Below are 17,947 nucleotides of genomic sequence, written 5' to 3' on the forward strand. Positions count from 1 at the left end.
GATATCTTTATGCAAATTAGGCCGGCACTTTTAGGCGGGAGCAGAGCGTGTTATTGTTCTAATCATTCAAATCGCACCTGTTAACTCGTAATTAGCACTGATTGGCACCATGCCATCACTAGTCATAATGATGTTTGAGATATCTTTAACCTTCATTCTGCGTAGGCAAAACTGAATTACGGATATCTGCAATTGTCATTTAAGATGTGTGACGAGTTGAATGTCGTTTTCAATGACGTCATTGCAGATATCTGTAATTCAGTTTTGCCTAGTCAAAACTGCATTACAGATATCTCTATCTGTCGTTTCGACTAGTCACAATTACGTTACAGATATCTCGAATGACAATTCCAACTATCCAAAATGTAATTACGACTAGTCAGAAAGACGTTGGTGATATCTACAACGTTAATTCCGAATAGTCGAACTTAACTTTTAAATGTTAAAACGGCTTGCCATATATCTGAGAAGGAACATGTAGATATCTTGAATTGAGTTGAATTAAAGATATCTTGAACTGGAGTTGTGACTAGTCAGAATCAAATTGTAGATATCTCAAACTGGAATTACAGATATCTACAATTCAGTTACAGATATCCGTAATTCACATAGTGGATATCTGCAACTGAATTGTAGATATCTGTAATGATAAACCCCAAACAAATGAATGGCAAAAGTGACGTCATTTGTCCTAGGAAGAATGTCTTTGTGGATATCTGAAATGACAGTTATGGATAGGAAGAATGTAGTTGCGGAGATCCGAAATGTTCTTTTCGACGAGGCAAAACTGAAATACAGATATCCGCAACACATATCCAGTCTAGCTGTTAAATGTTAAAACGGCTTGCCATACACGCGGCTAATCTCGCCGATCGGTTACATCCAGCCGCAGCCGATGTCGAACACACCTCTAGTGCAACACCCTTTTGTGGGGTGGATGACGTAGGCTATACAGGTGTGTAAGAACCAGGAAGACCTGGCGCTTACTTACCGCTTTTTATCGGATACCAAGTAGCCTACTATCCTGGTATCAACGATAGATACCAAATGCAGATCTCTTTTGAATGTAAAGTTTTTTGCGATTTCTCGGAGTAAAACAGGTAGGCTATAACCATTTAAGTAACATTATATTTGAAAGCCGTGATTTTAACAATTATCCGACTTCAGTTTTGTTGAGCATTTATCAGCAATCACAGATCACTGCCAGTCTTTTAGCAACTTTTAATTTAAACTTATAACAAACAACACACAAACCAGTGATATTAAATGGCACATTTCCGTTCGTGGCTACTCGATGTAAAGCAACTTCAGAAAATACTAATACTATCTGTATGAATAAGCACTGCTATCGACTGCATGTGCCGCAGCCATTGTAGCTTACAACCTTTTCTTTTTCTATTGTGATACGCATTTTCTTGGTTAAATATAAACTGAAATTCTTTAATTTGTGATTTAAGTGAGGATCATTCGTTATGTGAGGACCATCACCGAAAGTAGTTCTTCGAGATCGGTCCGCCCATCCCCGAGTTTCATTTTCATGAAAACATGCAAACTAGCGTATATTTTAAAATCTATATTATTATAGACAACGATGTAACTAAAGACTGAAGAAGAGGGAAACCAAGTAAAAGTTAAAGAATTGGTTATTAAGAATTCCAATTATTATATGTTCTGGTTTGATCCTCTTATGTTAGGGATTGCTCTGCTCTTTGAACTTGGACAAACAACAAAAGTGAAAGCACAGTTAGAGTAGGCCTGTGTGCTAGTCAAAATGTGTAACTTAAGTTTTTACATTTCTGCAACAAGTGTGATTACACAAAGTGCAATATCATAAACAGTCTGTAAAACATGAAACATAATAATGTTCTTAAAGCAAGAATATTTTTAACACCAAAATAATAATTGATTGTTCTCATATGCCATTATTTCACAAGGACAGTTTCATGTTATTTTTATGTTTATGAATCTTTAGTTTGAATGTTTTAATAGTAAATATTTATATATTTTCAAAATGTTTATACATTTTATCAAAATTATTTAATCACACATTTTTTTATTGACAATAATGCCATTTTAATCAGAGTAAAATGTACTGAGATTAATGCATATGACAACATATTAACAGAATTGATAGACTTTCATCTAAACACAGAAACTATGACTAAAAAACTTAAAGATTAGTGTAAAGATTAACAGTGTGTTTATTATCAATGTAAAGAAATAAGAAAAGAAGTTAACATATTTTCACAGATTGTAATGAGTATTTGAAGATCAATGGCATTCCAGTTCCAAGTAGCAGTTCCGGTTCCAGTTCCAGCAGGACCTAGAAAAACAGACACCATAATAAAATGCATCATAGACAACAAGGCAGAGAGACTACGGAAATTATTAAAAAGCAGAGATATTAATGGTTTGTACTCTTCTGAAGTCTGGAATGATGATGTTACACCATTAACAGCAGCAGTTCTATGCAGAAATGAAGAAATCTGCTCTTATCTACTTGAAGAGTCGGCTGATCCTAACAGACCTTCAACAAATGGACAAACACCTCTACATTATGCTGCTTTCACAACTGGAGTTCCATTGAGTATTGTGAAAAGATTACTTGCAACAAAAGCTAACCCAGATGGACATGAATTACAAAGTTTTACTCCAATGCAGTGTGCTGTTGATCGTGACCGTGAAGACATTGTGAAAGCACTTATAGAGGCTGGAGCTTCACCTGCAAGGAACTATGGGGTGAATCCAGAACTTGATAAAAAGGTTGAGAGAATGATTCTTTGACTATCTTCACAGGGTGAAGTGTCTGACAAAGTACGTATATCTTTCTCTTTTAATTGTGCTGTACTGATGAAAGACCAGACAGAAGTTTACAGAGTCTATAAGGATCATTTCTTTCAAGAGGATCCTTTTGGTAATTTGAATTATTTTGAGCTCTACTTTGGTGTTGTTGGTCATGGTGCAGAGCCGTACCATCAGAACGCCATCAAGTGGTTAAAAGATACAAAGAGTGCAGACAGATACATTGAGGGACTCATCAAGCGCTTTCCAAGGATCCTTCAGGAACACTGGCCGATTGCACTGGACTGCTTAAAAATTGCTTTGTGTGTCAGTGAAAGCATCTCTCCTCAGGTATTCAGTGAACTTGTGCCAATTTTAACAAACAGTCTTCAGCACTTTGGAAAGCCAAATGGTGCAACAGTCAGTCTTTTGATACTCAAAATACTCAATGTCATGATGCAGAAGACATTTGAGCAGAAACTGAGATTGAACCATTCTGTCTATGAGAAGTTATGCAAAAGTCTGTTGCCTTTCACACATCCTGATTATTCAAGTTTAATTGGAATGTGGATATATAGTTTCTTTGCCGACATAAATGACTTCAGTCCTGAACTTGTGGCATCGTGTGGATTGACTTCAGTCCCAGAGAGGATACTTATCAAAGCAGAGATAGAAGATGAAGCCTTAAACAAAAAGCTACAAAAACCTGAACATATCACTCAAACATCCATCAGGTGCAAGGGATGGTTTACATGAGGAGACGGCTGCTCCTTTGAAGAGCAGGAAAAAAAAGAAAAAGAAGAAAAAAATCCAGCAAGAAGTGGGATCACAAGAAGGTGGGCTGCTACATAAAGAGGAACTGTTTCCAGACACTGTAGTAAAATCCATTGAGGAATCAAACTCAACTGTGCAGCCATTTACACCGCCTGCTGAGAATCCAAATCTCTATCTCAAGAAGGTGGGTTCAGACCAGCCGTCGTTGGAGACCCAAGCTTGAGAAGCTAACTAACATGGATATTAGCAATACCTATAGGCTGGGAAACGGTAGGCTTACTCTTGTACTCAGTGATGAATTTCAGATTGGTAAAGGAAGTGATGGAACAGAAGTTTTTCTTGGTTTGAGGGGATGACGGCACAGAGGTGGCTGTGAAACGAATGATTAAGTCCAATTATCAGGTCCTCAAGAACGAGGAGGAATTTCTACGTCTTCCACAGCTTGATAGTCCCTCCATTGTGTGATATGTGGACTTTGCTGAAGATGACCATTTTGGATATCTTGCTCTTCAGCTTTGTGAGTACACACTGGAGGAATATATCCAAGAGCATTTACCAGATGATAACGCTGAGAGAAGTTTGGTTCTGAAGAAGCTGGTGAAGGAAGTTCTCTGCAGCTTACAGGTTTTACACCAACCACAGACCAAAGTGCTTCATCGGGACATCAAACCCCAGAATGTTCTGATTGGTAGGAGCTAAACTGGAGTAATTAAAAATCAGATTTTTTTCTCCTATTCATTTGAAACTTCTGTTTGTTATAGACATAAATGGAAAAGCTAGATTGGCTGATTTTGGCATAAGTCGTCGACTGAACTTAAGCCAAACAACTTTACGAACAAGCATTGCTGGAACTAGATGCTGGAAGGCAAAGGAGAGCATAGATGAGGAGGTTAACACTGGGTACAAGAGGAGCTCTGACATTCAGGTGGGTTTTCCTGTCCTTATAAGCCAACAATATTGTAATTATTATACTAAATTAAATAATTTAAAATATAATATTAGAAATTCAATTATTGACTTACACAATTACAAATACAGTTAATTTAAATTGTGTTTGATTAAAATTCTAAACTTGTAACACTGTAACCTGTTTGAAGGTTGCTGGGATGTTAGTGTACTACATTCTCTCTAGAGGACACCATCCATTTGGTAAAGGTCCATTTTGTGAAGTCAACATTCTACAAGGAAGATACTCACTGGAACATCTGGATGATGATGTAGCGAAGGATCTCGTCGAGTGCATGATCAATGAAGATCCAAACAACAGACCGACTGTGGAGCAGACCCTTGTACACCCCTTCTTCTGGACTGATGAAAGGTAGAATATTCCATTGATTTGGCAATTACATTTATCAGTCTAAATGAGCCAGAGTGGTTCAGAACTGCTTATAGTACTAAGCCAATTATGATTTTAAATGAAGAGGAAATTGCATCTACTGTATATACTCTTTTTTTATCATCTGAAGAGATTGTACTGTTTTTGAAATCCTGTCAGGAGAGTGGAGTATTTGAAAAAAATGGGGAGCCAGAATGAGGCTGGGAGCTGTCGTAATGTTGATGAGGAGCTCCTTCATGCTATTGAAAAATACACTGAGGGGAAAAGCTTTTCTGAATGGAAAACTAAAGTGAGTCTAACTTCAAATATTCAAACATATTTGTATAAACATATTTTAATTATTTTAATATTTAATTAAATAAAAATAGTAAAAACTTCCAAAAACTAATGTAATGTCTTCAAGACTTTCCTTGTTACAAATCATTTGAATGTAGTTCATGGCCTGCTTTACACTTTGTTTAAAAAATCATTTTCATTTTGAAAATATATTTCTTTTGTCAGTTGCCATCTGAGCTTGTTCAGAAACTGGATGGTAAGAAGAAAGCCTATCCTGAGAACACACTGGGCCTGCTGCGTTTCATACGTAACCTACACGAGCATTAGTGAGTTATATGTACATGATGCACAGTATTTATTAAATACATTAGTAGTATTGTGTGTCAGACCATGTTTTTGTCTTTTATCTCTACATAGTCCAGATGATGCAGAGAGCATCAACCTGATGGATTCATTCCCTGATCTCTTTGGGAGTGTGTTCAGGTTTGCAAAGGAGAGAGGATGGAACTCCAGGGCGAGTCTGAAAAAGTTCTTCAGCTCAGTTCCACAGATTTGATTGTTGTTATTTTTGGTTACAGTATGTTCATTGATTTTGCATCATGAATGTATTTCATGAATGAGTTTAAATGTAGGGACAGATGAAAGATGAACTAAGATCCATTGTTTTGGGGGAAGTGAGGCCCTGACAACTAAAAAACATTGACTGTTAAAGAGGCACAATATAAAAAACCAAGAGTCAGTAGTACATTTTAAAATTATTATTTCAGGTCTTGCTTTATCTTGTGGAAAAAATGTAAATATCTTTTACAGACCAACTTCATGCCAAATAAAAAATATATAAACATCCTACAGATTCTGCATGTAAACCTAATTGAAGAAATGTATGTGTGAATAATGAGTTTATTAAATGTTAATAAAATTGATGTAATGAAATACCCTGACCTTCTCATTACTTTATAAAAACCCGTGACTATATTCACTATTCACAAAAATCACAATATTCACTGGGGCAACATTTTGTCCTAAACCATGGCAAAACCCAGAGCAAGTTGTTTGTTAATGCTCGTGGTTTTAGCATCTAATATGCTAACTGGCCATATGCAGTAAATGCATTTGATTTAGTGTTGCTGTTTAACCGCTATGTACTTTATGTAATTTGTGAGTATTCAAGTAATATTAAACTAATCATCTGAATTAAGCTCTGAAAATAAGCAAATGAAGATCAAGTTGTTGCTGAAAGATTTTCAATAAATTGCTTTGATGATGAAGAATCAGATGTTTTGAGTCATTCCATGTGCCCTCTGAAGTTGATTGAAGTCGCCGATATTGACGCTGAGAATGCCTACATAACTTGATGCAGATGCGACCACAGAGGTCGTCCCTGAGTTTTCTGTCTGCCCAGACATGACCATGGAGGTCTCTCTTGAACTGCCTTGAACTTGTTTGCACTGCAGAGGTTGTTCATGAACTTCCTACCTGCCCTGAGATGACCACAGAGATCAAACTGGAACACCCTGCTTGCTTTGACACGGCCCTGGAAGACCCTAACCTCTCAGTGCTCTGTGTTCCTGTTCTGCCAGATCTGCCCAGAATAATAAGTAACAATAAGTAATAACAATAAGTAACTCTGCAACTACATGTCAACTATCAGTTATTAGAGATTTAGTAGACTGTCTGCTTAATATCTGCCTAACACTATTTTGATGGTCCCCCAACAAACACTACTGTCTATAAGTAACTTTTCAAGTACATGTCAACTTATTATACTAACCCAAACCCTAATATAACAGTCTACTAATACTCTGAGAGCTAGTTGACATGTAGTTGCAAATTAATGAGATTAGTTGACATTTTCCAAGGATCAGCATTCTCCCCTAAAAATGATCGGGCAGACTAAACCGTAAGTCATAGAGATTTCAGGTTTTTTGAAAAACCTACTTTTGTGAACTAGTCCTAAGTTTTTGACCTGATCAGAACCAACCCAGTGCATAAATGTTCTCTGGAGTCTGAATATGAATAATTATCTAAATTTTGGTTCACGGTTACTAAAATGCGCCAAAGCGTACGATGTGGGCGGAGCCACTTCTAATAAAATGGCTATAACTCAAGAAAGAAATGAGATATTTACACCAAACTCAGTTCACTTGTCTATGGGCTCAATCTTTGGTCACGATAAAAAAATTGTCGATATTATAAAACCATTATAAAAACCATTATAAAACCAGATATTATAAAACCATTCAAACACAACACAAATTCTTTATTTATTATATCAGTGGTTAAGGGTAAAAGACTTGAGTTGTTTTTAAAATATTCACAAGTCTTTTGTGTCGAGTCGAGTCCGAGTCAAGTCTGAAGTAAAATGTGACTGGAGTGCCCATCTCTGGAGTATGGTGGAACAAATCTCATGCAGTGTGTTTTCTTTCATCTCTGGTCAGTCTATTGTTGGCTGCAAGTCTGTGATTATCCAGAACCAGGTCTTTGTCATCGTAGCTTAACTCTTTGGTGGTTCCCACATCTATAAGTTTGATAGCAAGATCACAAAGTTCCAGGACATTGAGGTATTAAAGATTTCCAAGCCGAATGACATTGAGGACTTTTAGATTGGCAATGACTGGTTCTTCATCATCGCTGACAGCTCTAAGGCTGGTCTGTCCTCTCTCGACAAATGGAATGACAAGGGCTTCTACTCCTAGTCCCTTCATGAATGGTTTCATGATACAGATTCGGAGTTTGTCAATTTGGATGGTAACGCCCATCTTATCCTTGCAAGCCATTCCCAAGTACCGGTCATCTATCAGTGGAACAGGAACACTCCAACTGACTTTTGGAGTCAAAAGATTTGTTGTGTGTGTGCAATGAATGTAAACAGCTTTTTATTTTAAAGGTGCAGTAAGTGATTTCTAAGAAATGCTGTTGAAAGTGGATCGGACCGAGCACCACAACACACCTAATCAGCAGTAGGTGGTGTGTCCACTCATGATCGGGGAGGAGAGAGAGAGAGCAAGAGGGAGATTTGAAGGAAGACTAAAGAAAGAGAGATGGCTGAGAGACATTATAAAAGAGAAAATGGAGAAAAGGAATATCACTGGAAAAAGAAGGGTTATGATCAGGAAAGAGCTTAATATTAGAAAACTTTTCCAGCATTGGAGAGAACTAAGCAGGTAGACCTGAAAACAGATGCAGAGGTTGTTGTTTCTGCTCCATATGCGAGTAATGTTGGTTTTTCTATGTTTCACAGAACCAAGATATGCTGGTGTTGTAATGTTTGCTATAGTAACAGGACCGTTTTGAGCATCATTGTTTGTCTGGAACTGATTTGCTGCTGGCGACTAGATGGCTGCATTTCCGTGGCTCTCCCGCAGGAACCGCGGGGACCCGATCTGATTTCTTGTGGCACGGGGATTAAATTTCTGAATGAAAGACGGTATCAGTCAGTATACTTTGGTATACTTTGGACGGGAGTGGGCGGTCTGACAATAGCCCGGCCATTCCCGAAAACAGCGCATCCGCTTTTGAACTCGAAGTGAACAAAATTTTGTGCAGTGGTAGTGTTCACACAGTTCCCATTTCCCTGTCCTGAGCAACCTGACAAGATATTGCATCCCGGCCACGGGTGCACCTTCAGCCTTTGTGGTCGGATTCTGCAGGAGAGATGTTCGGTACTGAAACAGTCGTCAGCAGTGATGGGAATAACGGCGTTATAAATAACGCGCGTCACTAACGCAGTTACTTTTTTCAGTAACGAGTAATCAAACGAATTACTTTTTCTCCCGTTACAACGCCGTTAGCGTTACTGACAAAAAAAAAATGCCGCATTACTATAATTGAGCTCACTGAAGCGGTTTTCATCCGAGTAAGCTCTCTCTCAGCCATAGGACCTGCAAAGTTTTTTCTCTGGTGTGTGCTGCGGTTAGTCATACACAAATATAATTTTAAACTGATAATAAACTGTGTGTGTGTCTGTCAGAGCATGCGCGCGAAGCGCGAGCTCAAACCAGAATACCCTTTTTGATGCTTGATCGAAAATATGTGAAATGAGTTTTTTTCTAGTCGACTAGTAGTTGTTCATTTAAGCTATTAGGTGACTAATCACATTCATATTAATTTAATTTCTTAAATACTGGAGAGAATAAACCATAATAAGGAGCGTTTACATAATATAGGCTATATAGCACTCAAGGGCACGCATAATTGCCATAAAGAACCGGCAAAAGTAATGATTATGAGAGTGACAAAAACAGCAAGGAGACATTTTAATTGTTTATTAATAAAGTAATGTTTTCTGAATCAGTGTCGGCTGCAAAGATGAAGTTGACATTGCTGATTCTCATTGCTGATCATCTGCTCATATGGACGCGCCTAGAGAGATAACGCACATTTCATTCGGATTAGGCTATATAATCAGAGTAGCCTCTTTCTTTTCGTGTTTAATTACTTCATTTTCGTTAAAGTAGATATTTCAAGCATTCTATAGATATATTTCTCATGTCTGCGAGGCAAGCAGGCTCTGAGTTTCGGTTCATTTAGCCTAAGACGCTCTCCAGTTCACACGCCAGTGATCGCGCCCGCGCCTCCATGTCATGATTTTATTGTCTGCTATATTTGCTTGTTATATATTAAATCCAAGCAATTGGTTGATGAAACATTGATTAAAATTAAGATACAATTTTTACAAAACGAAATTCACTTTAAAGAGAGGCTTTCTATAAAACAAAACTTAATGAACGAGGCTGAATCCAGCTTCTTATTCGCAGCTTCTTATTGACGCTATCCGGTCCACCTTAAAAGACGCGACGCTTCCGCGTTTGTAGCTTCTTACTCACGCTCAGTTTAGGGACAGTGCGGTTTTTCTGTTTTCTGCTTTTTGTGTCTATTTTCAGAATTAGAGGAAAATAAACTATTATGAAATGCAAATAGCACTGATATATCAGCGAAAATATGCTGCAAAAATGTAAAGGCACTTAAAATATAATTATAGTATTCTTTGTTTATTGAACGTGTCATCAGCTCAACTTGAAGGACCGTGTGGTTTTTCTCTTGTTCACGCTTTTTATGCTATATTGTCTATTTTTAGAAAAAAAGAATAAACTATTCTGAAATGTAAATAACACCGAAATATCTGTGAAAATTACTGTACAATTACAAAGGTATATAAAAAACAATTACATCATTCTTTTTTGCACGTCATCATTTGAATGCATTAATGAATCAATTGAATAAAAAATTTATTCATGCAAATATTACAGATTTCAATATCACAAGGTAACTAGAGACTATCAGCTCCAGCTCCAGCTCGGATCCAGCCTTTTATGAAGACTTCAGATGAAGGACTCCAGAACATCAAACATGGATGATTATACAAAATGATCATGTTATCATTGCTTTGCATGCACACTACTTTTGCTTAAAAGAAGTAATATCTTAATATCTTAATAAAAGAAGTAATATCTTAATATCTTTTACGTTCTGATATCATCTCATAAAAGAAGACTATTGTGTAATTAAATTACCTTTCAGGGTGCGTTAAAACTTGCACTGGGGCATTATTCCCAATGTACTTGAATGTCACCATGCACATTTTCAGACATTTTTACTGTAGCATTATTAAGTTATGGACCCATGAATTTGACAAATGTGACAATACATTTACAGGAGAAATTGCACTTTTGGCCCCGTTGGAGGCGCTATATCTCAGCTGCCTTTAAGGGTGCGTTCAAAGTTGCACTTGGGCCTTATGCCAAGTACACTTGACTGTCACCATGCACATTTTCAGACAGTTTTACTGTAGCATTTTAAAGTTATGGACCATGAATTTGACAAATGTGACAATACAGTAACAGGAGAAATTGCACTTTTGGCCCAATTGGAGGCGCTATATCTCAGCTGTCTTTAAGGGTGCGTTCAAAGTTGCACTGGGGCCTTATTCCAAGTACACTTGACTGTCTCCATGCACATATTCAGACATTTTTACTGTAGCATTTAAAGTTATGAACCCATGAATTTGACAAATGTGACAAGAGTTTCATGAGAAATTGCACTTTTGGCCCAATTGGAGGCGCTATATCTCAGCTGCCTTTAAGGGTGCGTTAAAAGTTGCACTGGGGCCTTATTCCAAGTACACTTGACTGTCTCCATGCACATTTTCAGACATTTTTACTGTAGCATTTTAAAGTTATGGACCCATGAATTTGACAAATGTGACAATACATTTACAGGACAAATTGCACTTTTGGCCCAATTGGAGGCGCTATATCTCAGCTGTCTTTATGGGTGCGTTAAAAGTTGCTCTGGGGCCTTATTCCAAGTACACTTGACTGTCTCCATACACATTTTCAGACATTTTTACTGTAGCATTTTAAAGCTATGGACCCATGAATTTGACAAATGTGACAAAAGTTTCATGAGAAATTGCACTTTTGGCCCAATTGGAGGCGCTATATCTCAGCTGCCTTTAAGGGTGCGTTAAAAGTTGCACTGGAGCCTTATTCCAAGTACACTTGACTGTCTCCATACACATTTTCAGACAGTTTTACTGTAGCATTTTAAAGTTATGGACCCATGAATTTGACAAATGTGACAATACAGTAACAGGACAAATTGCACTTTTGGCCCAATTGGAGGCGCTATATCTCAGCTGTCTTTAAGGGTGCGTTCAAAGTTGCACTGGGGCCTTATTCCAAGTACACTTGACTGTCTCCATGCACATATTCAGACATTTTTACTGTAGCATTTTAAAGTTATGAACCCATGAATTTGACAAATGTGACAAGAGTTTCATGAGAAATTGCACTTTTGGCCCAATTGGAGGCGCTATATCTCAGCTGCCTTTAAGGGTGCGTTAAAAGTTGCACTGGGGCCTTATTCCAAGTACACTTGACTGTCTCCATGCACATTTTCAGACATTTTTACTGTAGCATTTTAAAGTTATGGACCCATGAATTTGACAAATGTGACAATACATTTACAGGACAAATTGCACTTTTGGCCCAATTGGAGGCGCTATATCTCAGCTGTCTTTATGGGTGCGTTAAAAGTTGCTCTGGGGCCTTATTCCAAGTACACTTGACTGTCTCCATACACATTTTCAGACATTTTTACTGTAGCATTTTAAAGCTATGGACCCATGAATTTGACAAATGTGACAAAAGTTTCATGAGAAATTGCACTTTTGGCCCAATTGGAGGCGCTATATCTCAGCTGCCTTTAAGGGTGCGTTAAAAGTTGCACTGGAGCCTTATTCCAAGTACACTTGACTGTCTCCATACACATTTTCAGACATTTTTACTGTAGCATTTTAAAGTTATGGACCCATGAATTTGACAAATGTGACAATACAGTAACAGGACAAATTGCACTTTTGGCCCAATTGGAGGCGCTATATCTCAGCTGCCTTTAAGGGTGCGTTAAAAGTTGCACTGGGGCCTTATTCCAAGTACACTTGACTGTCTCCATGCACATTTTCAGACATTTTTACTGTAGCATTTTAAAGTTATGAACCCATGAATTTGACAAATGTGACAAAAGTTTCATGAGAAATTGCACTTTTGGCCCAATTGGAGGCGCTATATCTCAGCTGTCTTTAAGGGTGCGTTAAAAGTTGCACTGGGGCCTTATTCGAAGTGCACTTGACTGTCTCCATACACATTTTCTGACATTTTTACTGTAGCATTTTAAAGTTATGGACCCATGAATTTGACAAATGTGACAATACAGTAACAGGACAAATTGCACTTTTGGCCCAATTGGAGGCGCTATATCTCAGCTGCCTTTAAGGGTGCGTTAAAAGTTGCACTGGGGCCTTATTCCAAGTACACTTGACTGTCTCCATGCACATTTTCAGACATTTTTACTGTAGCATTTTAAAGTTATGAACCCATGAATTTGACAAATGTGACAAAAGTTTCATGAGAAATTGCACTTTTGGCCCAATTGGAGGCGCTATATCTCAGCTGCCTTTAAGGGTGCGTTAAAAGTTGCACTGGGGCCTTATTCCAAGTACACTTGACTGTGTCCATGCACATTTTCAGACATTTATACTGTAGCATTTTAAAGTTATGGACCCATGAATTTGACAAATGTGACAATACAGTAACAGGACAAATTGCACTTTTGGCCCAATTGGAGGCGCTATATCTCAGCTGTCTTTAAGGGTGCATTCAAAGTTGCACTTGGGCCTTATTCCAAGTGCACTTGACTGTCACCATGCAAATTGTCAGACGTTTTTACTGTAGCATTATTAAGTTATGGACCCATGAATTTGACAAATGTGACAATACAGTAACAGGAGAAATTGCACTATTAGCCCAATTGGAGAAGCTATATCTCAGCTGCCTTTCAGGGTGCGTTCATTTAATGAAGTGTTTAAAATCATGTCTGACCCACGCCATGTCTCCCGACATATTTGCGCATCTTATGATGCATCTTACTCACGCTGTTCACTTTTCATAATCGAATAAATGGATTTAAAACATAACATAGGACTATTTAAACATAAATATGAAACTACGTTTTCTTTAATGGCTACCAACACAGTACAGAGAAATTTCATGTCGTGAGCAAGAGCAGATCATGAGTCAGGAGTCGCATCAAGAATAATTTATTCTGAGACTTATATGTAATATTGCGGGCATTCAATTTATTTGGCATATTTTTATTTTTATATATTTTTTTAAAGTAACGCAATAGTTACTTTCCCTGGTAATTAGTTACTTTTATAATGATGTAACTCAGTTACTAACTCCGTTACTATTTGTGAGAAGTAACTAGTAACTATAACTAATTACTTTTTTAAAGTAACGCGCCCAACACTGGTCGTCAGTCAGCGCTCTGCGAAATTCTGTTCTTGCATAGATGTTAAAAAAAGATTTAATTTTGCAGCAGGCTATAGCTAGTAAGCCAACATTCGTTTACTCATATTTTTGGCTTATAGTTTTGAGTAACAGATGCCGTATTTATTTTAGCCTGTATTTTTTTTTACGTTGACAATATCATGACAAGACAAATAAAAAAATAAAATTCTTGTATAGCCAACACTTTATATTTGCTATCTCCAATCACTTTCTCATTCTTTAGGGGAAATTTAAATTGAGATCTAAATCTAGAGCGGGATCTGTCGGGATTTTAAGCGGAGCGGTATGGAAAAAAACAGTCCTGTGCAGACCTCTAGTGGCGACAACAATGAGCTCTTGCTTATATATACTCCTGTGTACTGTATGTTCATTTTGTGCTCTTGTCCTTTGTTAGTCATCTTCACTTCAGCTATGATAAAGAGACATCCACTCTTGCATTGTGTATTTGAGCATTTTGGGGGAAGAGCAATGAAGGGAGGAGTGTGTTTGTTTGGTTTTAGGGCTAGGACAATACATCGATTCTTAATTCTTGATACAATGATTCTGTATCGATTTTGATATTTTCTCTCTCAAAACGATTCTGAGCTTAGTTTTAACAGCAGATAGCACTCTAGACTAGTTTTTATCCACATACTCAAATGCTCATGAAGTGCTGGAGAGCGCTTGTGTGTTTGGCTGAGATATGTAAGTGGTTAAATATACTTGCACCTTGGCTCAGAATGCTTTTATGATACGAGATTAATGTAAACACAGCCCACTGCGAACACCCTTTTAATTCGCTTGTACCTTTTTGAACTTTATGAACTGGAAGCAAGCAGGGTAACGTTACGGGTGTTTCTAAAGCACGTAGTTCCATCTGCTGTTAAAAACTAAGCTCAGAAATGATTCGAGAGATAATCGCGATACATTGAAAATATCAGAATTGCTCCAGGTTCTTTGTATCGCAAATCGAGAATCGATGTATCATCCCAGCGCTAGTTGGTTTCAAATATCAACAGCATTTCTCAGAAATCACTTACTGCATCTTTAAGTACTAGTGACATAAATGTTGAATGTATAACTTATTTTGATAACAAATGTGTTTAAATAAGAACCTATTTTCCTTACTGTTTTGGAAAGCTGGGATACAGAGAGAACAATTAAAACCCCAAATAATTATTGCAGCCTGCAAAAATGATGACATTCAGCTATTAATATTCAATACCTTTAAGTCTTGTAAATACTCAATTCTCAACTCTTACTTGATCACACAATGTCCTTATTCATACCCGTTTTAGCATAATCTGATAAGCAAATGCCTTGAATTTTAGGCATATGTTTTTGAATACTAATGTAAATAAATGCATATGAACACTGATTATCATTTGATTATTAATTCATAACAAATAATTATTTTAATGCATGCTGTTATTATAACCCTACACTCTTGGTTGCTGACAAAATGTAAAGTTGGTGTTTTAAACCAATGAAGATTGTTAGCTTTGTGTGTGCACTTGGATGGGTTGAATTCAGAGCACAAATTCCGAGTATAGGACAATATAAGTGGCCACACTTCACTTTCACTTTCACGTTTCACCACTGATGAGGAATGATATTATCATAGTGATATTGAATTATCATAAATATTACTGGATCAAAACAAATAGATTGAATTGGCCATAGGCATTCATTTTGATTACACATCAAGACATTACACAAGTTCAAAAGCTTTTTTTTTTTTTTACCATCTGCTTCATTTGGTGTATAGCAAATTTTGGACAAAGTTAGTAGACTACTGAATTACAAAGCACAGTTAGTTCAGGTACAGTTGCAATGCAATCATATAGGCAATCGCTTAATTTTTGGATGTTAAGGCTAATTCATATTGGCACACGTAGCATCGACTGTGTATTATAAGCCTACAGCAAGTTGTCAAACACAGTTCAGTTGTTCCTCACAGTTGGGGCGTGGGGTGGATGACGTGTCAGTGTGTAAGAACAAGGAAGATAAGGCGCTTACCTGTTTCATCGGATAAGTAGGCTAGCCTACTATGTATATAGTCTATAATCTCTTCTGAATAGAGAGTTTTTGCTATTTCTTGGACTGACACAGGTAATTATAACCATTAAGCATATTTCAAAGCCAAACTTTTAACATTTAATTATCATAGGCTACTTCTGAGCAATTACAAATTATTGCCAGTCTTTTAGCAACTTTTAATTTAAACTTATAACAAACATCACGCAAACCCGTTAGTATAAAATTTAACATTTACATTCGTGGCGAATGTAAACAACTTCAGGCTATGTTAGGCTACTCTTTCAATAGGCTATAAATGAGCGCGTTGTTATTGACCTTATGATGTGCCTTGCAGCGGGCGTTTTTAGACTGCAGGAGAACTTGTTCATAACTTTTTCTCGTAGCTACTCTTTTAACACGGTGATACGCATTTGATAATGGGGTTAAAAAACAATAAGCTGCAAATTCCTAGTTTAAATACTTAGGATTTGTATAAGGATCTTTTGTTAACTGAGGACCATCACCGAAAGGATCTAGCCAATTCCTCGAGATCGTTTCATTTCCATAAAAACAAAACGCGTTTGTTTTTGTCCTCCGGGATTTTACAAAAAACTAAATATCTGGCGCCGTATTCACAAAACATTTTATCTTACATTTTACATTATCAAACATTTTAGTTCTCCTAAATAGCAGTAAAAGTTCTTAGCTAAGAGTTTTCTCTTAAAACCTATTCACAAAGCTGCTGAGACCAACTTTTACTAAGTGGGGTTGACCTCGTTGCTATGGAGTAAACACACAGTGATTGGCTGATGGGGGAGGAGTCAGCGATTTAATCATAGAAATATTGTAGAATGAGGTGTCATGTTTCCATATTAAAATAAAGGTTTTAAAATAAAAATGTTGCCCTATTCAAATAAATATTTTTTAATAAAAATGCTGCCATAGTTAAAATAAAATTGCCATATTGTTTCCATAAAGGTTTTAAAATGTAGACTAAGTGTCACTAATTAAACTAGTATATACAGTTAATTGTGGACCGAGAATGCAGAATTCAAGCGACAAATTATATTTTATAAACAAAGTTTGGGAGAAATACATTCAAACGGTCTATCTAATCAGCTCGAGAACACAGACGAGAGCCGACTCACCTATTGTTACTTTGACAGTTTTCTGCATCCCTCCGCCACCCCGTCCCTCACTCTCGGCTGGGGATACGGGGAGAAATTTGGGTTTTTCCCCTTGGACAGCACACCAAATACGCTTATTATACTAGTATATTTTTTACTCTATTCAATCATTTGTAAGTGTGAACTCATGAAAACCATTGCCACAGGTAATCAGACAATATTTATTTATTTGTTAAAGATTTATTTTTGGCGTCTCGTCATTGATTCGAATCTATAAATCAAAATGTATTGCATTTATGAAGAAAAGATTCAGCACCCAATGCTCTATCGCTATTGCTTCAATGGTGTACAGTGTCTTTGGGTGGATTAGGACTGTTTGTGATTTGGTCTTAGTGATTTAGGAGTCCTCTTGACTACTCCTAACGTTTCACAGATTTAGGAGCTAGTTTTAGTGCTAAAATGCTTTGTGAAATACTCTTAGAGCAAAAATTTAGGACTCCTAAAATTAGGACTGACACGCCCATTATTTTTTAAGAGTTTCTCCTAAATCAGCAAGTTAGGAGCTACTTTTAGCCTTAAGATGTTTTGTGAATACGGCCCCTGATCACTTACATCTAAAATCGGATGCTAGGCTATATGATATTACGGTGACAATTAAGTTTCTTAATATTAATAAATGATAAAAGAATATGTAATAATATAAAATAAAAAAGGCCTTCAAGAAAATTATCCATCTCAAAGCCTTTTAAATCCATTCACTGATCGTATCTTTATTTATTATTAATATTATGCCCATTAAACCT

General features: G+C 37.0%; 2 protein-coding genes across 2 annotated transcripts in view; both read left to right on the forward strand.

The window, feature by feature from the left end:
* Positions 1-944: 944 nt before the first annotated feature.
* Positions 945-6,102, forward strand: LOC125265660 (sensor for unfolded proteins in the ER ire1-like). The gene is made up of 6 exons (XM_048186016.1): positions 945-1,100; positions 4,317-4,480; positions 4,653-4,873; positions 5,051-5,180; positions 5,393-5,493; positions 5,585-6,102. Exons 3-6 carry the CDS (start codon positions 4,662-4,664, stop codon positions 5,721-5,723), a joined length of 582 nt encoding a protein of 193 aa, XP_048041973.1. The 5' UTR covers positions 945-1,100; positions 4,317-4,480; positions 4,653-4,661; the 3' UTR covers positions 5,724-6,102.
* Positions 4,021-17,947, forward strand: part of LOC125265661 (sensor for unfolded proteins in the ER ire1-like) — a 46,417-nt gene continuing 32,490 nt past the window's right edge. The window contains exon 1 of the mRNA XM_048186017.1: positions 4,021-4,243. The gene's annotated coding sequence lies outside the window, so the exon portion shown is untranslated. The remainder of the gene's footprint in view (positions 4,244-17,947) is intronic.

The sequence above is a fragment of the Megalobrama amblycephala genome, linkage group LG3 (assembly GCF_018812025.1).
Source record: "Megalobrama amblycephala isolate DHTTF-2021 linkage group LG3, ASM1881202v1, whole genome shotgun sequence".
Lineage (NCBI taxonomy): Eukaryota > Metazoa > Chordata > Actinopteri > Cypriniformes > Xenocyprididae > Megalobrama > Megalobrama amblycephala.